The 22758-nt window shown below is 43.1% G+C and overlaps 1 protein-coding gene across 6 annotated transcripts in view; it reads right to left on the bottom strand.

The window, feature by feature from the left end:
• The window catches only part of FNDC3B (fibronectin type III domain containing 3B), a 331748-nt gene that overhangs the window by 14200 nt on the left and 294790 nt on the right, over positions 1 to 22758 (bottom strand). For all 6 annotated transcript variants that reach the window (XM_046658126.1, XM_046658125.1, XM_046658127.1 and 3 more), the window contains 2 exons: positions 16427 to 16639; positions 2071 to 2237 (listed from right to left, as the gene is read on the bottom strand). In XM_046658126.1, coding sequence (XP_046514082.1) covers positions 2071 to 2237; positions 16427 to 16639 — 380 coding nt within the window. The remainder of the gene's footprint in view (positions 1 to 2070; positions 2238 to 16426; positions 16640 to 22758) is intronic.

Raw genomic sequence — 22758 nt, forward strand, 5'->3', positions numbered from 1 at the left:
TTATATTTTTTAGTTTATTTTTCACCTAATGGACTCATCATTCTGGCTTAAAGCTAAATTATCTTAGTCTGTAGTACAGCACTTAAAATGCGCTAAGATTTTAAATTATTTTCTCAGTGCTTATGGTATATTTCTGCAGCTTAGCTCAGTATCTGACATTCTATTTTGTAACTAGAATGTGTACCTCCTCTCTCTGAACCCCCTTATTCTTTAATTTCTAATTACACGAAATTAATTCTTTAGAGGCGGTTGTTTCTATTTGCAGATCTGTACAACACTAATTCAGGAAAATCAAGATTTTCTTAAAAAAAAAAAAGTTGGAATTAGTTGGTCCAAACTCCAAGCAACTTATGGAAAGACTAAATAAGCAATCTTACAAAACTAAACGGTCTTCCAGCTAAGACGACAATTTCCCAAGTCCACGAGTAAAAGGAAGGAAACCTGATCCCGGGCAGCAGGGAGAAACTGTCCTTCTGAAGCACATGGACATGAAATGCAAGCGCTATCAATTCAGGGGTTTATTTTCCACAAAAGGAATCTCCACCAAGTCACTTCAAGAGGCAAAGTCGGTGCCAGAAAGACCCTTGAAGTTTGTCAGTTGGTAAATGGGGCAAACCTTCCTTGTCACAACAAACCCACAGGCCACAGTGTATTCAGGAATCTCCCGTCACAGCTGAAAGGCGAAGCTGTACCACAGGGCGGGGCACTCACTGCCCAGCGGACCCGGCGAGGCCTTCATGTGTACATCCATTCATAGCACCTTCCTCGTCACATGAAGAAGCAACTGCCAGAGTTTGTGGACTGCTGAGGGGCAGGGCAGCAGGGGGAGGTAGTTCCCACACAGCACCCTGGAAGGAGCTGCGGGAACCCTTCACAGAATCCCTGACCCAGTCCTGAGGCCCCTTCCCCTCCCGTAATGGACGCTAGGCCCTAGCAGTAGCTGATGAGGCTCCTCCATGCAGAAGCAGTGAGTCAAATGGCCTTGCTCCTGGGGCTACACGCAGACAAGACTTTTTTTTTTACAGCTTGTGCTCACCCGCCCAGCCACCCAAATAATGGAGCAAACTCTCCCTTTTGCCCATGTAGAATCCATTCAGGTGGGCTGCTTGCTATCTGTCAGCCTCAGGGTCATTTTGGGCAGCAGCTGGATAAACCCCCAGTGCTGCCCACCCCCCCCCAAAGACAGGCAGCAGGGACCTTCACAAGAATCACACTATAAGGGAGGGAAGGGGGTGCAGGCTCAGGAGCCCGTGAGGGGCTGGGCCTGGGCCCAATGCTGGGTGGGAAGGGCTGAGTCAGCCTCACTCTGTTGCTGTCTGCCCTGCCTTGCAAGTCAGCTGTGCGGAAGGCATAACTCTGAGGCTGGAGACAGGAGATGAAGGCTCAGCAGACCCGGTGGAGGGAGAGCCTGGGTGGAGCGGCTTTGGCTCACCCCCGATCCCATGAAGTGGGCAGGGAATAAACTAGTCACTCACAAACCCCGAGACAAACACTCAGGGAGATGAGAACAGTCACTGCCGCAGCTTTCCGAAGGCATCTCTGCACAGTGAGAGCTGTGGGCGGGGGGAGGACGCTGCTGAGGTTGCCTCCATCAGTCTCTAACCTCTAGGCACCAACACCATCCAAAGGTGAATGCCAACCTCCGCTCCTGGCTGTTTCTGGGAAGGGAGATTCTCAAAGCTTCCGTGGTGAACGGTCGTAAGTGCTACAACACCAGCAATTCACCCGCATTTCTAACCCCAAGTCTGTCGCTCAGGTCTGTTTCTTTTCTTTGTCCATCTATCCCCTGTAGGGATGAGACAATCTCACTATTAAATTATTTGTAACAATCATTCATTCATACTTGAGAGAAGACGTTATCGGTAGGCCCTCTCCTGTAAAGCCTCTCATTCCCCTAAAAAATCCATTGCCCAACCTTCTGTTCCAGAAAGTTCTTTTAATTCTTTCTTGCCGAAATGAGAAATACTAGAAGAGTATATTTATTCAAGGTCAGAATTGAGCCTCTTACTCTGAGTCTCAACATTTCCTCCCTCTCAGGGGAGACCGTGCCAGGACACACTGTCTACAAACCTTTGATGGCTGGGGGGACACTCTTGGTTGTGCTGAAGGTGTAGGTTTCCGAGAAGGGTCCCTCCCCAGCCTCGCTCGCTGCCTGGATTCTGAAGGAGTAACACGTGAATTCTGTCAGTCTCTGGACCTTGTAGGTGTGGCTGGGTCCTCTGTAGATGGAAATAAACCTAGAGGAGGGAGCAGAATCCATTAGCCACTTGACATCAGTCACGGTACAAACTAGTGGAGCAGATCAGGCCAGCGTGGTAAATGCTTTTCATACAGTCTGAAATAATAATCGCCAAGTTGCTATGTTATGGTTACGTTTAATGTCTAATATATGTTTATATAAAAGAAAAACAAATTTAAGCATAGATAAAGCTTAGAATGAGATCCCTTTAATTACGGTATAGATTCTGGAAACATCAGTTGTTCACTCTTTTATTTACTAATAAAAAACAAATTTCAAATTTTTCATAACGGTAACATCTATCTAATCTGATACTCTTAACTTACCCTTCCTATGATGTACTAGGTAATAAAGTTAACTAGGCACCTGAGAAATACAATGTCCTCTTTACCTGAATTTTCAAATAAATGAGGTTTAATAAGAAAATTCTTTTTTTTTTTAAAGATTTTATTTTTCCTTTTTCTCCCCAAAGCCCCCCAGTACACAGTTGTATATTCTTCGTTGTGGGTCCTAGTTGTGGCATGTGGGACGCCGCCTCAGCGTGGTTCGATGAGCAGTGCCATGTCCGCGCCAAGATTCAAACCAACGAAACACTGGGCCGCCTGCAGCGGAGCACGCGAACTTAACCACTCGGCCACGGGGCCAGCCCCAAGAAAATTCTTAATTTAACCTTTATCCTTCCAAGAGCTTGCAAAACCCCTTTCCCAAACTAATAAGAAAACATTTAGGATTATAGATATTTGAGAAAATATGTAAAAAGAAAAAAGTTACTTTGCTCAGAATCATCTATCAGGTTAATCAAATAACAGAAAAACAGTATATGTGGGCTGGACAGTTTAGACCTGAAGCTTCTGGATCCTTCTCCCATCTGAAGCAGGACTCTTTCATACTTCTCTGTTAATTAATATGTCCATGAGACAGAAGCACAGACAGCATGAAGGTAAAAAAGAAGGACTTACATTTCAAGTGTTTTCCCCCAGAGTCTTGAAAAATTAGTATTTTCTCACAACAAAACTAGATTACTTAGAATACAATATACAGTCATCATTTGTCTTTTGGTTATTTCCAAAAGTTTATTGTTAACTACCTGCCATAAGCTACCCAGGATCTTGAGTGGATTTGGGATCTGAATCCTGCTGGTCCAGAGACACTCTGAGAACCACTACATGAGTTAATCCCACCACACTGCCTTGATCCTATACAGGCCAATTGGCTCTCCCGGTTTCCAGCGCTTCGTCACAGCATCTGAGGACAATCCTCTGTCTTCAGATCCTGCTGGAATGTGGTCAATGATAGAATCGCAATTCAAAATGTCTGACTCTTGGGCCAATTTGGCCTAAGGGGTAAGCAGAATTTATGCGTTCATTTAGCAAACATTTCTTGAACATCTGCTGTGTGTTAGGCTCTGTGGATTCAAAGATGAACAGGACCTAATGCCTGTGGGTTAGTTGGTCCTGTGCACGGGCAGGGTTTTCAGGAGAGCAGCAGCTCTTCCACGTGCTAGAGAGCAGTCCCTCTGCGCGGAAGGACGGATAGATATGGAGATTAAACAACTTGCTTACAAAACCTGTCAGAGTCAATACTTATTTTAAAATATCCACGTGCTCATCAGCCTTTGCAGTGGAGTTCCTGAGCCCTGGTCATTTCACCTACTTAATGTTCCTTCTGCTTTGCTGTGTAAGGAAGCACCTTTGACTGAAGGCTGAATGTTCTTAATTTCAGGGAAAGCCAGAGTCCAGGCTGAAACCCACGAATACCATGGCAACCCATCGAGCGCTCCTGACGTATCAGCACCTTAATGAAGACACCCTTGCTAATGCTGGAGGCAAACAGCTATTTATTAACTCAGCCTCACCTGAGCTAGAATCTCTAACCGGAGTAATTGTCCTAAATTATATCACAAAATGGACGTTACAGTTTAAGAAGTAAAAGTGTCAGATCTTCATGACAAACCTGCAATAAAGCTCAGCTTTTAATGGAGTTTGCAGAGGGCTACTAGCAAGAGCACCACTTCCCTGGGTGCCCTCCTCCAAGGAGAGTGTTTCCTTTTGAACATAAGTTCAATACACCTATGGAGGCAGTTGCACTTGCAGTCACAGAGACACTGACCGAAGCCAAGTCAGCCTCTAATTGTGTGTGTTGTCTAAACTGAGCAAATAGCATGTGTCAATTTCCAAATACATCAAAACCTGCTGTTTCTGGATGAGCTATCTTGTTCGTTTAACTTGTTTTGCTCTTTCACCACAACATCTTATTAATCTTTTCAAATCTCATTCCAATTTATAAAAAGCACTGTGGAAAGAGGTCATGGTAATAAAGAACTTTAAAATTTTGCTATTAGAGCATTTGTCTGCAATCTTGGGATAGTGCTACTTAGAAATACAGCAAAGGCTGCATTTGCTCCTAGAAAAAAGCTAGTGCAACTGGAGGTTCTGAAAGGGGCATCTGCTCAGAGGATTTCAGGTTAAAGTCTAAGCACCTTGCATTCAGGGACAGTGGGTTCATGCAGCTGCAGGAGGCCCGCCTGTGGCTGGGATTTCCCTTGGACAGGAAGTCAGGAACCGGCAGCCTGGTGCTCCCAGCAGACGAGCACTGAGAACAGGAGGGAAATGGGTAGTTCTTTCCCTTCCAGTCTCTTTTAGAATAAGCAGGTGTCTGACCAGGCCTTTGATTTAGCCCACTGTCTACTCTGCTTGCTGCTCTGATGAAAGCCATCCCTGCTTTGTCTGACCTCCTTCCCCTAACAAAAGGTACCGGGAGAAATCCTGGCGAGGAGGACGGTTCTCTCACTTTGTTCTCAAAATGTGTATGGGAATACCCAAAATATATTGTGGCCAATTCCTGTGTCACGTAATGAACCAGGTACAGAGCTGTCAGGAAACGGAGGGAGGAAGGTGACGGCCCCGACACAGGCTCTCTCCTGAGTGAAAGGAGATGCGGGTGGGGAGCAGAGACGGCAGGATTCCTAAGGGTTTTCGGAGAAACATTCCCAGACATCCAAGCATCAACAGTGTCACTCCCACACCAAACGCCCATCTGGAGAAACAGATGCACTGTGTCCTCTTGGAGCTTGTGTCCTAAGGTGGACGCACAGGCCCAAGGTCAGAAGGACCTGAGCAATGAAGCAAGACAGTTGACCCCACTGCCTTCTGAGGGCTTTCCCCAAATCATCTCGCTCTGATGTGTGACCGAGAGCCACAAGGAGCCATTACAGACAGAGGGCAAGTCTGCGTATTGTTTAAAAGTCCATACTTCTCTCACTTGAAAGGTCCCCCCTCTGCTTCTTAAGGAAATAAAAGAGGGAAGAGTGGAAAGAGAACTGTAAGAATGAGACTGCGGGGTGACAGATGAGAAAGACTCGGTATCCACACTTCTTATGGAAATCACATTTATCATAGTTATTTCTAATTTCATGTTATTTTACTCTCCTAACAAAGAAATTTTGAAACACGTAAGCATACAGATTCTACTCAAGCTCTACATATAAGTCAGCTTATCAATCAGAAAACCCTTCATAAAATTTCACCCGTCAATTTTAGGTTTCTGAAAATATCTTCATATGATAACAGCCAGTTTGGCACTTTCAGTCTAATTTTAAGGGTTTCAAGGGTTTTAATTTTGAAAACTTTAATAAGCAGTAACACTGGTTGTATGTTTCTCTATGCCCATCTGGTACTTGACACGCTCTCAGTAAACGCGGGTCCTGTGACCAGAACTGCACTGCAGACTGAGACGCCAGCAGCTTCTTCAGCCTCTTGCTGCCTCAGTTTTCTCCTTTGTGCAATAAAGATGATGACAGAAGCTACCTCAGAGCTGTTGTGAGGTTTAAATGGGTTAACAAAACAGAAGTGCTTAGAACAGTCATGACATGTGATAATCACTCAATATGTGTTAAACAGTCGTGTGTCACTTAATGCTGGGGATACGTTCTGAGAAATGCGTCGTTAGGTGCTTCTGTCATTGTGCAAACATCACAGAGTGTACTGAAGGAGAACAAAATCTGCCAACCCCAAACATCTCATTAACATGAAGATTGTTTTAGGCTGCTGCTGCTGCTTTTTTTTGTGAGGAAGATTGGCCCTGAGCTAACATCTGTGCAGGTCTTCCTCTGTTTTATGTGGGACACTGCCACAGTGTGGCTTGATGAGCAGTGCTAGGTCCATGCCAGGGATCCAGACCTGTGAACCCTGGACCTCGTGCATACTCAACCACTACGCCACCGGGCCAGCCCCAAGGCTGACTATTTTTAAGAAACAAAAGACTTAAAAGGTTTTTTTTTGTTACCTCCCCCTTAACCACCTAAAAGAAATCAGATTAAGAAAAATCTGTTCCAGGAAGCAAGCTATCACCTTACCATAACACAAACTAGGTGGTAGACAGGAAGCAACCTCAAAAAGCCTGTTTGTTGGGCTCCCATCTGTGTTCTTCTGGTTCTGTGTGGGCAAACTCTCGTTTTCCAAACGTTTGCTCCTTTCCACCTCCCTGTGAATTGCCTTCCTTCTCTCTTAAGTCCCTGACTCTCCCCACCCCCAACATCTTCTGTCTTTAGCTAAGGATGGGATTTAAGGTGAAGGCTTTGGCCATTTTGGCGAGTTACTCAGTTTTCTTAAATTTCTCCCACGTATTCAAATTATTAAACTTTTGTTTTTCTTCTGTTAATCTGTCTCATGTCAATTTAAATCTTAGATCAGCCAGAAGAACCTAGAAGAGTAGAGGAAAATGTCTTCCTTCCCTCCAGTATTTACACAAACCTAGATGGTACAGCCTACCACACACCCAGGCTGTATGGTACTAATCTTCTGGGACCACTGTTGCATGTGTGGTCTGTCGTTATGTGGTGCATGACTGTAATCATTTTATAATGCTGAGAAGACAGGATTTTAAAAAAGAAACCCCAGTCTCCCTTCTGAGAGGCCATCTATACCACTGTCGGCTAACACTGAGGTTATTTTCTTTTCTCCTGGGTGGGAAGTCGGCTGTGAGGGAGCGAGGCTGCCCTGCAGACCGGGCCCTGGCGCCAGCCTGGGACACCAGCTGTGGGGCTGTCCGCCCTCTCACACTGGGACCCGTCAGTGAAGCGTGGGCGAGCAGACCTCCCCATGCGGTGGGATTCACTTGATAGCTCGTGTACGGGCCCGAGCCCCTACAGAGCGGGCCTCAAATGAAAGCCGTTGACCCTGAATCTCCTTCCGTATATGCTGACAGTAACTTCTGTTTCAAACAATTAGGCCAACCCAAACCAAATAAACACACAAGCCAACACAAAAAGAACAGAATCTCTCTGTCACCCCAATCCTGTAATTATTTTCTATCATTCCAAGAGGCAGGAGAAGAAAGAATCTTCCTTCTCCCGAGCCTGGGATTTATGCCAGTTGCACGGCGGCCTCTCCAGGAGGCTCCGTAAGTCAACACCCTGTGGCTAGAACCACTCAGGGAGAGATTAAAAATATTCATAAAATATTTGTTTTACAAAGACCAACTTAATTTTTTCTCTCTCCTAAATCTTTTTTTTTTAAAAAGACCAACTTCATTGTAAAATTCATTAATTGGTAAGTCAGAGGCCTTTGGTGACAGAATTAAACATGCTACTTGTCCTAAGATACGATGATTGAAGGCTCTACGTTTTAAATGCAACCCAGGATTCAGAGCTGAGAGCGCGGCTTCGCCAGAGAGGAGGGCAGCAGCCATGCAGCCTTCTCGATCCCTCCTCTCCCCTCCCCCTCATGCACCCCACCCGTGTTCATGCACCACAGGCCCCGGCGCATGAGTCTCACTAGGGGCTGACAGCAGTCCTGCTGTCTCGAAGGCCCTGATCCAAACTACTTCGTGTGCATGGCCCTACGCCTGGGGGAAGGGAGAAGATCCTGGAATGGGAAGAAACCAGCTGGGAACGGGGAGGACCTAGAGCAGCTGACATGCCTACATAACCAGCAGGAGACGGTAAACAAAACTCTCACGGAGACCTCAATCCCTCGCTTTGTGGGGGTGAGTGTGGCCTCCGCAACAAAGACGCACCGTGTGGGGAGTCTGCTTTCCCGGGACGCTCCCCTGGTCTGTGGTGCCTGTAAAGCCTGGGTCACCCTTCCCTTCTCCCCCTCCCCGACACTGTTGGCGGGAAGAGGTGGACCCAGAAGACTGCACGCCAGTCTCAGCTCTGCCCCCTACTGCCAGAGCACTTGCCCCTGCTAAGCGTCAGTTCCTCCCGTCTGCAAAACGGGGACAGCACCCACTGCACAGCTTGTTTTACGAGTCAAATGCAGAAACGGGGGTAAAAAGCTTAGCACTGAGCCCAACACAGAGTACAAGTTCAATATATGGTATCAGTGGCTCCGGACTCTGTACCAGGACGGCTGCAGATCACCATTCGGGGATCCCAGTCAGGCTAAGGGAACCTGAGGATGACCGTGGCTCTCAACTCCCGCCACGCAGGCCTGTCTCCAGGTTACTGGGGCCATGACTGGCTTATGTCCCAGCAGGAATAGGCCCATTTGAATCTCTGAAGTTCTGCTGCATCTGTTATGGCCTGTGCTGGACATACAGTTTTCCCCAAAATGAGTGGATTTGGTGACCAAGGAGTAAAAATGAAATGTTCACTCTTATTTTTATTACACAAATGCTCCTGTGCTACAAAACCACAATGAAATATATAACAGGTGGCATGTTTCCTGAAATGTAGCACATGCTCCTTAAAGTCACTAAGTAATTTTACTCTCAGTTCAGGCTGGGGCTTATGTAGCTACAGGGATCCCCTGTGATGTCATAGCTCCTTAGAGGTCACCCTGGAGCCCTGGGCCCACACTGCTGATGCCTCTGAGGGGTCTTCTACTCCATCCTCAACCCCTGCTGCCCATGGCCACATACCTTTGGAGGGATCAGCCCCATGACCCAGGGCTCCTGTGAAGACCAAGAGGACAGGTGTGCAAACACCTGTGGGGTTCCACCCCTTGGTGCAGGGGCTGAAGGTACCGTGGGTATTAACAATCTTCACAGTCAGCAGACTTGAATTTGAGTTCAGGTTCAATAGCCTAGTGATCTTGGGTTCTATAGCCAGGAAAGCTGTTCCTTCCTCTGTAAAATGGGTGTAATGGCGACTGCCCCTCAGAGGGTTGTTATAAGAATCAAATGGGACAACAGCAGAGAGAACCCATTACAAAATGCCTAGCACTTGTGAATGCTTGATAGACATTAGCTGTTACTGTTAATACTACTAACGTTATTAATAACAAAGCACCAAGGTTCATGAATGATGTACCTCATTTCTCAAGAGTGGAGAAGCCTGGAAGATGTCCCCAGAATGGCATCCCTTTCACTCACATTCCCTCAGGCTTTCCTGAGTTGGATAGAAAGCTGTGCACGTGCGTACCACTCATCCGACCCTGGTGAACCCAGGCCAAGACCTGCTGCTGAAATCAGACCAAGATGGGAGCAGCTGGTCCTACAGAAGTGCTGTCCATTAATGCAAATTTGGCCATTTTTACTTAGGGAAAGGAAAAATAGGGGGAAATGCTCTCTTGTGCTAAAAATATTTACTTGGAAGGGAAAACACAAACAAGGTAGAAGGTTGGGTGGGTCACTGAAAGTTTACAGTCTAAACGAATCCTTTATGGCTCTGTCACAACCTGCTTTAGTTTTGACTATGACGTCTTCTTGAAACTAAACCCTTCAGTGGGTTTTAATGTTGGCCCACATCAGTGATTTTAAAAAATGTTCTATGTATCTGTGAATACAAAAGCATTCTGCTTATTCTGCTAGCCTCTCAGAGTACTCCATGGAGGTACATAGATGTACAAAGACCTTGAACAGAATGAGGAGTCTGTTACCTTCACTACAAACTTGAATGAGTCAATAACTCTCCAGGCTGAGTCCAGATACCTTGGATAATAGTAATTGTCTTATTCACCTGGCAGGGATTTTTATGAGATCCAAATGAAAGGACCAAGTAAGTTCTACAATTCCGTATTGATTATACCCTAGGAAGGCAAAACAACAGACTCTTGACATTTTTAAGAATTCTAGGGGAAGGCTATACATATTCTTTGTTTTGGTGAGGAAGATTGGCCCTGAGCTAACATCTGTGCCAATCTTCTTCTATTTTGCATGTGGGAGACCACCACAGCATGGTTTTGATGAGCAGTGTGTGGGATCTGAACCCGTGAAGCCTGGGCTGCTGAAGCAGAGTGTGCAAACTTAACCACTACACTACTGGGCTGGCCCTGGAAGGCTATACTTTTAACCTCAGTATTAGGATTTAACATTATGAAAGATGACATTTTTGCACTAAAGTGCAACTGAAGGAAGAAATTCAGACATGTTTCATCTTTAAATGTTTATTTTAAATCATTTCAGAGGAAAATAATAACATATAAAGAATTTAATTTTAAAATATGTTTTCTTAAAACAGTTTGTTTCAAAACAAACATCTAAGAATGCTCTGGATGGCTTATAAATAAGAGATACTGCTAAGGTTTTTGTGTTTACTACCTTGTTGCTATCTTGTAGTCTCTAGGCCCACTACAGGCCAACAGCAGCCCATTAACATTAACACCTCAAAATGATCTAACCTGCTGACCTAAAATGACCTAATCCAGTAAAGGCTTCACATGGCATGTTTCAAAACATGTTTCACAATATCACAAATCAACAGCTATTAGTAAGCTCAGTACAGCTCTATTCCTTAACAATGACATGTCATTGCCTTTATTTTTTTCTTAATTTCTCTGGGCTCCATGGATTGTGTGTGTGTGTGTGTGTGAATTTCCTATGTTACTAACGTGATGTTTGGGCACGGAGGATGTTCAAAACAGGAAAGGATAGCATGTGCCCTCACTCCACACAAAACATTGAGTCCTGTCATGTCTATGCACAAGCAAATGGAAGCAGATGGCATCACGTGGGGGCACCTGAGGCAGGGAAGATACATTTGCTAAACGAGTTTTGATGTTGGTGAGAGTCCCTGTTTGCAGACTGAGCACAAAAACGCCAAGAGCAATTTCCAAAAGACCAATGAGGAAAGGAGTTAATTTCCTCCCCCTATGTCCTCAGCTGCATATGGACCCTTTGGTTTGTGAGCCATCAGACTGCAATACTTTTTGGTTATGTTCCTTTTTATGCTCCTTTTCTAAGAAATAAAATGTCACTATAGCTACTGATGAAACTCTTTATCCATATGCAACAATATGAATAACTGCATATTATTCAGTAGTTATGCCCCGAGCAATATAAGCAGGACTTTGTTCTATAAGTGGTATACATTGAGAAAATACACTCCTCCCATAGTGCTCATGCTTTTATTAGTTACCTAGTGTGTATTTTTTCTGGGTTCCTTTATGCAGATTATTTTCTGTCCCCAACAGCAAACAGGCGGTCATACTGTACACATTACAAAGCTGCTCTGATTTTGCTGGGTGAAGGGAAAATGTCCTGGGCATAAGGGCAGAGTTAACAGAGAGCAAGTGGTAACTACCCACTCTATTGGAGCCCTCCCCCCACCCTCATTTTGCTGGAGCCTTGCTTTAAAATACACCGGCTGTCTGACTGAACCTGAACAACAGATTAACCAAAAGTGCATTCCTGGAACTTAAGTTCCTCTCGCCTCAGTGCTGTGTACAATTATTGGGAACATGGACCACAAGGGTCAGAATGAGAATCAACATCAACTCAAATTCTGTTAGGGTAGCATAACACTTCATTTCAGTAACACAGACAAATGCACACAGACAGTCTTCAGAATTATCAGTACAGAATTACAATCTTAAAATGCATGAGCTGATCTTGCTATTCTACTCCCTGCATTAGGTTAACAAAGCATTACGAAAATGTTTACTTTGGGTATCTATTTTTCTTGCATAGACAGGAACCAAAGACATTTGGATCTTCTGTGCCAGATCTGCTAAGAATAATAGACTTAATCACGCTATGGCCAAACTAATAGAATTTTTGTTTTTCTGTTGAAATTAAATAAAATCTCCTGTGCCGTCTGTTCATTGTTTCACGTTAATTTATTTTCTCAGCAAGAAAGCTCCTATAGGTAAGTCACATAGCTCATAAGACCTAGGCACATTGTAGCAATTCAAGAAAAACAATCACTGATTGAATGATCATAATCTAATTGCTAGAAATAAACTCAGTCCTACAAATACACAGCATTGCTTTGAGGCTGCGACATAAATATGTAGTCGCAGTTAGTGACCTTGGACTGGGAACCTTGTGGGTCAAACATATGGGAAACAAACGTCCTCTTCAAGGTGAAAAAACCTTTCAACTTACCAAGTCCGGGTAATCCAGATGAATTCTAGGTCGATTTACCTTGAGGCAAGGATTTGGGCAAGATGCCCTTTTGGAATCCCCTCTATTTACAGGGAATAGCCCCAAACTTTAAAAAAGATGCAAGTGTAAAAGTACCAGAACAAAAGAGGCATTTCCTTGGAGAAAGAGCCAAGGCACGTTTCTGTCCTTTGGGGCTTGTGTGCTTGGTTTCCAACCAATCCTGAGTCCTTATCACTAGTCTCCATCCTAAGGCTCTCTTGCAGGAGATTATACGATTGGAAACCTTTTAAGTCTCACCCAAGCTGTTACAACACTTCCCTGAGAAGCCTTCTCTGTTCATTGAATTTTAAGCCTACAAAGAAGCCATTCTACTATCCTCCTTCAACACTCTGTGCACGTGTCAATCTCTAAGCCTCCACATCAAGATTTGCTCGAGTGTATCTGTGTCTTCCACCCATCCCCCACCAGACTGTGGGCTCCTTAAGGACAGGGATCCATCTTGGTCATCTCTGTCTATTCAATACTTAAGCACAGTTCCTTTCTTTGCATGTATAAAACTCCTGATAATCATAAGTTAAAATCAAGTCAATTTATCAGAAACAACCTATTTGTTCACCTGGATGGTAAGGGCTTCGGTAGAAATCCTATCATGACAGAAAATATTTCATTTTTTATTCAAGAACTAAATAATGTAGACAAAAGCTCTCAAAGCCTGGCACTTTGTAGGTGCTCAATAAATAGAAGTTTACTTTAGAAAGTTTGAAAATATATTTTTGGCCAAACATTATACTTAGAGATCTTTGGGCCATTTCAGATTTCTTGATTAAGAGTTACATAAATAAAATAATAAACCAGGACATCATAAACTCAAAACCTTAGGGCTTTTGGACATTAAATGGTCAGTCTTGTGGAACGTCAGTCTCTTTCTTATTATTTCCTTACTTGTCAAAAGCAGAAGCTAAAATATGAAGAGAGAGAGAGAGATAACACGCCCTAATCATTTACAAGAGACATCTTTTTGTAAAGAGTTTAAGCTCATAAATGACCTACAAATGATTGTTGCTTTAAGGTGAAAAAGGAAAGAGCTCAGAGTCCATCTTCTAATTCAACCTGTATTTTATGGATGAGGAAAAAGTAAGACAAATAGTTTAGCAGCCAAAATTGACTTAACTATTTACTCTGACAATTACCAACCATGCGGTTATTAATTTTCATTGTGCTTCTGTTGCAAAATACATTTTAAGACTCACATTACTTCCATAGCTGGTTAGGACAGCTGTACCACTCAGACACCGGCAGCTCTCCTTTCAAATGCCCACAGTCACTAGCTAGCAAAGTAAATTAAAACCACAATTCAATCTATCTCTTGTTCTTACCTTGGCCACAGCAGGACGTGCAATATTTCTGCCACATTCATAAAAAGAACTTACTAGCAGTTAATGAAAACAAAGCAAATGCTAAAGAATATGGGCGCTTTTCCCTAAAGCCACAACTAGAAACCACCCCAGCAACATGTTCGAGAAAAAGGGAGGTGCCGCTTTGGAAGAAGACATTGTTCCTTTCAACTGGACAGGCCAGGGCCAAGTCCTAAAGGATCTTAAAGGGACTAGAATTGACAAAGGCTATGCTAATAGCAAGTATTACGATGTATCCCACTCGAATGATTTCTCCCTGATCCTCAGGAGTCAAGACCTGAAGCCAAAAGCTTGGCTTCAAGGGGCCATTCACTGCAAGAGTTCAGTTTCAAGACACTAAGGAAGGTCACCTTCAAACTCAAATTAGGCCAAGTTTCATCCTATTAAATCCCAGGAAAATTATTCCACAAATAGAATGAGAATTTATTATGCTCTATATTCCCATCACTTTAATAATTTTCTGAGAGCACTGACAAATCTAATTTAAAAAAGATAAATTTGGACTCTAGCTCAGAAAATTAAGAAAAATACTGTTCCTAATGGTTAAGTTTTCTTAAATTGCCATTTAAATTTAGGCAAGTCATTTATTTGATTAACAAGGCCAGCTTCGGGCTTTTTTTTGGAGGAAAGAGCACGTACTGATTACCAGATTCTGCACTCTCTGCTGTCTGGCATATTTAAATGTCTCACAACAGCACACTCATTTGGACTAGTGCTCATGGAGCTTTTGTTCTGAGCACGCACTTGTACAGCTATCTCTCAGAAGCACCTTAGGCAGCGGCCCCGCACAGGGCAGGGCTGCAGCAAGACGGGGTCGGCTGGTTGCTGTAGAGCCATCACTCCCCCCACAGTCCCGGAGGTGATGGTAGAGGCAGCTGCATGGGGAGTCAGGAGGCGCTGCCTCTGATCCCAGTTCTGCCACCAGCTTCAACAACATTTCTGGGCTTCACTTTTCTAAAACAGTACAACTAAAAGATATTGTCTAAGGGAAGTTCTCTCTACTGTCAACGGAAGCCAAATGCCCAGGAAAAAACATAAAGGCTTGTTCAGAAATGTCCCCAAATGCTAGTTCTATATATTTATCATGATTTCTGGAGTTCATAAGTCCTGTTCTTGCCAGCCCTCTCCAGTTGAGGAGTTCCCTGCCAGTAAAATAATGAGTCCATGAAAACGCATCCAAGGGCACACAGCACAGTAGTGAAGATGCATTTAATCTCTAATGAACCTACTAAAAGAAGCCTTACTTCCTCTGTGCTTTCTACACCAGGACAAGTTTCCAATAGGACAACTGCTTTTTGTTCTTCGGAGGTCAACCTTTTCTAAGTCCTTCAAAGTCAAGTTCAAATGTCATCTGTTTCAAAAAGCCATTCCTGATTTTTGCAACCAGATGGTCTCTGCCTGCCTTCTCCAAACTCCCAGAGCACTTTTCTCCAATGGCACTAAGGTTCAATGCCTGTGGGTTGGTGTTATGCTCCTGGAGACAGGGCCTTGCTTTCTACTTGATCTTGGTCTCCACTGCAGGCCCACCTCAAGCAGTGCCTTCCACACAGCAGGACACCACTGCGCTGAAATGAACCAAAGCACTTGAGTCCAGGGCAGGAGGCGGAGACTGGACAGGGGTTTCTGTGCTAACCAATCCAATTCCTCATGTAAATGAACAGGATACTACAATGCATAAAGGGGAAATGACAGAAACACTTACACACTAACCCTAGCTTTGTGCTTCAGCAGGTACGCCGTGGGGAAGGGGCAGTGTGTCGGCTCTGTCAGGCTATCTTGGTTTTATGGTGATCCTCCTTCACTTCATTCTCTGATTTGGACTTTGGGTAGGTAACAGAACATTCTGTTATCATTAACTTTTGCTCTGCATCTGAATTATTTGTAAATACAGTGCAGCTGCCTATCTTCTGATCAGCCATTTTCAGAGGAAATGAAGTTAGGTTAAATAAATACTAGGTGAAAGCCTGGATTTGATTTCTGTGGCCAAGAGTGTTTCCCGGGCATGGAATCTTATAAAGAATTTTTTAACCTATTTGCTCTGGTTAATTTGATATTGCATTGCTCATAGTTACAGAGTACATCCCCATCTGTACATCACCACAGCTATTTCAGATTGGTAAACATGTTTGTCCCAATGGTTACTGAATATTTAAAGAGGTAACATCTCCTCCTGGGTCGGACATCCCTCTGCACTTGTGACTATCATAACGCTATTACATAGCGAAGACTTGAATCTGACAATTTACTTTTGAGATAATTTCCCTCCATTATCATTGGTTTTATGAAAGAAAAAACAAACACATATATTATCACATGTAGGGAAACAGAATCTTTCGAATGTTAGTTTAGAAATTCCAAATGGAGAATGGTATAAAAATGCAGGACCCAGAGACACAGGAAATCTTTGAACAAGAAGGAAGTGTTTCAGAGGACAAATCAACAAGGAGGATGTCATCCACAAGACAAAGCCATGGAATTTCCCCACAGGCCCTCGTCCCCACCTCACCTCTTGTTTCTGTCCTCCAGCTGCAGCGTGTACACCATGTCATCAGCAGCGTGTGCTTTGGCGTTACTGTCTCCCCACTTCAGCTTCAGGCTCTGAGGCCCGGCCGCAGCACATTCGAGCCTAGGAGGCAACGGTGGTAACGGCCGGGTTTTCGCTTTAATGAACTGACTAAAGGGTCCAGCTCCAATTTCATTTATGGCCTGAATTCTGATCCTGGAAAAAGGAAAAATATACAAACATAGTAGGTTTAAACAGCAGCGATTCCTCATTGGAAATAAACATTGTGGAGTATTTCTTACCTTCCTCTAAAGCAGTATCATGGAATAAAGAAAAACAAGTTAAAGTAATTCAAGACAGAGAACTGGGGAGCTTGGGGGTGAGATTACACTCTCCATTCCAAAAAAAAAAGCCAAAGAAAAGCACATTAGCAAGATATCCCTTGGTTCCTTAACTTAAAAAAAAAAAAAAAGAAAAAGAAAAAAAGGTCTGTGGTCTGAGGGAAGACATCCTGCAGATGTGTTTTTATATTTTGTTCTAGCCATCCTTTAGCTGCCTCAGAGTCAGTTTTGGAAGTAAGTGAGCTATAAAGAATCAATGAAATAGGAGAATCAATGAGTGTCCTTCAGAGTTCAAAAATAAAGGACAACAACTAACTCTTCAATAGGGCCCTGCTCTCCCTTTCACCAGCCTCACCCAGCACTCTCTGCTGGTCCTTAACCAGAGCTAAGCTGCAGACACTGCTGGTGACAGGGTGTCATTCAGATGTGCAGAAATCCCAACTGGATGCTTACTATGTTCAGTGTAATAGACAATAAAAATATATTAATACCACCCTTAAAGTCTAGGAATTTAAAATCAGAGCTAAAATGTATATATAAAATAATATCCTATTATTCGCATTCTTTCTGTTCCTCTACCTCCTTACTAATTGATGGAAACAGTTCTCCAAGGTCCTTATACAACACCTTGATGGCACTGCTCCATCCTCGTCCTCGACACCCCTTCCCGCAGCGACTGCATACTCTTGCAGCTTGGCTCCTCCTGGCGGTTGGTGCCCTGCACACCCCTGCAGAGGCCTTCTTCCTCTGCTTCCAGGACCAAAGGTCTCTCCCCACCCGGCTCTTCCTGACTTCCTCTGTACGCTATGGGCATTTCCTACAATTCTGTTTTTTCAGTAACCTCACACGTGTCCACAGCTTCATGCACCTGAAGACCACTCCCAGGTCTGCATCTCCTCCAGCCTCTTCACGCCCTTTACGAGGCTTCCAGCAGAAACCTCCAGCCAGACCCCTTGCCAGCTACACAGGCCTCTTACTGAGTTCCCTGAGCAGGGTGGTGTCACCAGTTCTAAAAGTTCCAACATTTAACTTGATCTGAGTTCAAAACACTGTGTTTTAAAACCATAAAAATAAAAACAATAGCCAAAGAGATCAATTTTGAGGAAACAGATCGGTTAAAATATCCTTATAATTTAGTTTTATGTACTTCTCATTTTTAGCAATTATTGCTTATACTTATATAGAAAATGGCATTTAGGTATTACGATACCTAAATTCATCAAGTGACCGCAATTTGCATTAATTCTTCAAACTTCAGCAAGTCAAGCGAATACTATGCTTGTAGCTTGTTAAGAAAAGAAGAAGAAAACAAGCAGGTTAATTCCAGGAGAGATGGAGAGAGCAGACTCCACTGAACGCAGCTCTGAAACCTGGAAGAAGGAACGCAGCAGCTATTTCACAACTCTGAAAAGAAAACAGCAGCAGGAGGATTGGGGCAAGTTCAGAATTCGAACCATCACCAGACCAGCAGTGAGTTTACCAGTTTTTCCCTCCATTATCCCCCAGACTGGACTCAAGGCAGCCTGAAATCCAGGAGCGGACACCTGCATGGACAGAGAGCTCTAGGAGAAGCCCGGCTCCGAGAGAGAAAGGGCTCCCTGAATGCTCAGGGTGAACCAGGAAAATCCCCCATTCCTCTTTTTTCCTTCCTTTTTTGCATTCTCTCATTCCCCAGCCCTCAGCCAATCCCATCATATTAATAGTCTAAAGAAGAAAAACCACACGATCGTATCAATTGATGTAAAAAAAAGCATCTGATGAAATTCAAAATCTATTTGTAATAAAAATTCGCAGCAAACTTGGGATAGAAGGGAACTTTCTCAACCTGAAAAGGGTATCTATAGAAATACCTACAGCAAACATTATACTTAATGGTGCAAGATTAAATGCTTTCCCTTTAAGATTGGGAACAAGAAAACAATGTCTACTCTCATCATTCCTATTCAACATTATGTGCTAGAGTACAAGCCAGTGGATTAAAAAAAAGCAGTGGTCGAAAAGAAAGAAAATCAAAACTACAAAACACTTCTGAAAATATCAAAGAGACCTAAATAGAAAAAGACATACAGTATTCATGAATTGGAAGATTTTACACAGAAAAAATGTCAATTCTCCCCAAATGGATCTATAGATATAAGGCAATTCCAAGAAAACTGCAGCAGGATTCTTCGTAGATATAGATAAGTTGATTCTAAAAGTTATGAGAAAAGGCAAAGGCACTGAAATTGCTAATGTAAATTTGAGAAATAAGAGAAAAGTTGCAAGCATCACACTATCTGATTTGTGACTTACTATAAAGCTACGGTAATCAGGAGAGCATGGTATTGGTAAAGAGACAGACACATAGCTCAACACAACAGAGACTCCAGAAATACGTCCACACAAACACTGCCCACTGATATCTGACAAAGGTGTAAAAGTCCATCAATGGAGAAAGAATAGCTTTTTTAAACAAACAGTGTTGGAAAAACTGGACATCAAGAAAGAAAAAACCAATCTAAATCTCATATCTTATAAGAAAAACTTAGCTCAGAATGGATCATAGATCTAAATGTAAAATACAAAACTTTTCAGGAGAAAATATTTGCTACCTAGAAGTAGGTAAATAGTTTTTAGATATGTGAAAAGTGTGATCCGCAAAAGAAAAAAGGAAAAATTGGACTTGATCAAAATTAAAAACTTTTGCGCTGTTAAGAGAATGAAGACAAGCTACAGACTGGGGAAAAGTATGTGCAAGTTACATATCTGAGAAAGAAACTGTCTCCAGAGTGTACAAAGACCTCTCAAAACTCAACAGTGAGAAAACAAACCACCCAACAAAACATGGGCAAAAGACTGAACAGACATTCCACCAAAGAGGAATTATTACACACAGTAAATAAGCTCACAAAAACATGTTCAACATCGTTAGCCATTAAGAAAATGCAAATTAAAACTATAATGAGATATCCCTCTACCCCTATTAAAATGGCTAAAAAAAATAATACTTAATACCATGCTGGCAAAGATAAGGAGCAACTGAAACGCTCAGATTTTGCTGGTGAGAATGCAAAATGGTATAGGCACATCGACAAACCGTTTTCTTATAAAGTTTCCTATAACGTTTAACATACACATATCATATGAACCAGCAATGCCATTCTTTGTCATTAGAGAAATTAAAATTTACGCTCACACAAAAATTTACAGCAGCTCTATTCACAATTACCCCAAACTGGATGATATCTGCCTCGTAGTCTGGAATGTAGTAAACACCTCTGATGAAGGACAGCAAAAATTCCATTACTAAGACCCTACTTTCCCCAGCTTCTATTATACTAGCGGCAACACCAGGTCTCCTGTAGATAACATAACGTAGGTTTCCCAGTATAACATGGAAAGACTACAATCAACTCTTCCTTGCCTCCCAAAATGAGTCTTATAAAATAGCTTTATAGTATTCATAGGAGTTTTTTCCTATGATTGGAAAGGAAGAATTTTTTTTGAGGAAGATTAGCTCTGAGCTAACTACTGCCAATCCTCTTTTTGCTGAGGAAGACTGGCCCTGAGCTAACATTCATGCCCATCTTCCTCTACTTTATATGTGGGACGCCTGCCACAGCATGGCTTTGTCCAAGCGGTGCCATGTCTGCACCCGGGATCCGAACTGGGGAAACCCAGGCAGCTGAGAAGCAGAACGTGTGCACTTAACCACTGCGCCACCGGGCCGGCCCTGAAAGGAAGAATTTTTTCTGCAAGTGGAGAGGAAAAAAATATTTTTAAAAAGGTGGTCAACGTGGTCGTAGAAATTATTACCCTCTTTCCCTTCTTAGGAAAAGGGAACTACGTTTCAGTCTTTCTTCAATGGTATAACAAATTTCTTCACCTACAAGGTCTTTTACGTTTCAGTGCTAGTGTCCAAACTGCTAGTCCTTCCCTGCTTATCCTAGGGACAAGCACTCCTGGAGCGCAGAGCCTGAGCTGCTGTCTTCCACTTGCTTGCCCATACTCCTCTAGAGCCAGGCTCACCTGTGTTCCAGGCGATGCTACTGCTTTGCTCCATGCAGCGCAAACAGCCCTTCGCTACTTTAACAAACAAAAGGAAGTGAAGAAACGTGTTTCTTAAGACTGTCTGGCTCAAGAAAGAAAATGCTAAGAGATCTGAATCATTCATAAGAATTAATAGTTTATAAAATACAACTATTGAGATGCAAAAATAAATGCAGATTTAATATTTGATTTCTTTTGTAAATTCACTTCTTTCTCCAAAGCCTCCACGGTATGTTGATAGGTATTGGGTTCCCTGACTCTTTACTGAGGAGTATTTGGTAGGCATACAACGTCAGCCTTAGATACACACAGACACACACAACAACAAAAGAATACTGTGGTGGCGTTTTAACTCTCTTTAGCAGTGTAGCCTCTGGGAACCCCGCTCATCACTCTGGCGACCTTAGGGAAACTATCTAACACCTTGAGGTAACAGTTTCCTTATGTATCAAACGGGGACAGTAATATCTTTGCTGTACTGACAAATAGTATTACTTAGTTAAGACAAGGCGTTTGGAAAGCACTTTGTGTTTTTAATATTTTATACTCCACCACACAGGCAGAAAAGGATTCAGGGTGGCTGTGAGCACTTTGGTGAACCGTAAAGTACTAATTTACGGAGTTACTACTCTTATGACTTCTTCTGAGATCTTCACTCCTCTCTAACAGTGAAGAAATGTGCTGAGCATCCTCGAGGAGCGGCTCTGCGCCAGGCACACAGACACATGTCTTTATCTGAGCTGCATTACTGCCACCACCGCACTTGAAAGAGTAATTTGCTGATACCATCTATGCTTGTCCTTCCTCTAAATTATGGCCAAGGATGCAGCAACAGGTAAAAGGACTGGCTTTGTGTGTGTGTGTGTGTGTGTGTGTGAGGAAGATTGGCCCTGAGCTAACATCCATTGCCAATCTTCCTCTATTTTGTCTGTGGGATGCTGCCACAGCATGGCCTGACGAGCGGGGTGTACATCCACACCCAGGATCCGAATCTGAGAAGCCTGGGCTGCCAAAGCGGAGCACGCAAACTTAACCCCCACGCCACCAGGCCAGCTCCACGGATTGGCTTCTTGTTAAACCACCATGAGAAGGTGAGGATGAGAGAGAGAGCTCAGGAAAAGGTGAAGATGACAGTAGCCACCAGCACAACAGACAACGTTGAGAACTTGCTCTGTCAAGGGACTGCAGGATGGAGTGAGAACCGGGATTCTCTCCTGCTTTTAGAGATGAGGGAACTACAGTTAACTCAAGATAAATGACTCAACCTCAATGACACGGCGGCTACTAGGAGCTGAAGCCTAGGTTTTAAATGTACAGTATTATCTCTACTTTCTATCCCGACCCCACAAGGTAGGAATTCCTTTGTCTATTTTACAAGTGAAGGAGGTGCAGCTCCAAGAGGTTTAGTCATTTGTACTGATCTATACGGTGGATGCAGGTCAGATCTGGGAGTGAGCCTGTCCTTTTAGGCTCAAAGTCTGTGCATTCTGGCACCCAGACTCTCCTAGCATAACTTGGACCAAACATGGCTACTGATCCAACAAAAAGATAATTTCAATTTAAACAACACTTTCAGTTCAACAACTGCCTTTTGCCAATGAAACAGACTTTTAGAACAGTCAACAAATTTATTTTCACATTATTTAAACAAATTTTGGCCCTGAAGTCTACTACCTAGATTTAAAAACAATTCAACTTTTCCTACATTTTTACAAAAACACATTTTGTATCAGTAAAAATGCATGGAAAACATTTTTCTGTGTAGCCGGGACACTGAACTAACAACTATTATTAGTTCAAATGACACGGTAATTCTCAAAATTGAAATAGAACTGATAAAATGAAATGAGGCCACGTCTCCTTGCATTCTGGTAAAAATATTAAGAACTCTGAGCCTAGGAGGCTCAAAAAGCTGAACGAAGACTAAAGTAGTTAATGTCTGTTTTGTTCTGGGGTGAAAAATGC

Source organism: Equus quagga, chromosome 4 (assembly GCF_021613505.1).
Source record: "Equus quagga isolate Etosha38 chromosome 4, UCLA_HA_Equagga_1.0, whole genome shotgun sequence".
NCBI lineage: Eukaryota > Metazoa > Chordata > Mammalia > Perissodactyla > Equidae > Equus > Equus quagga.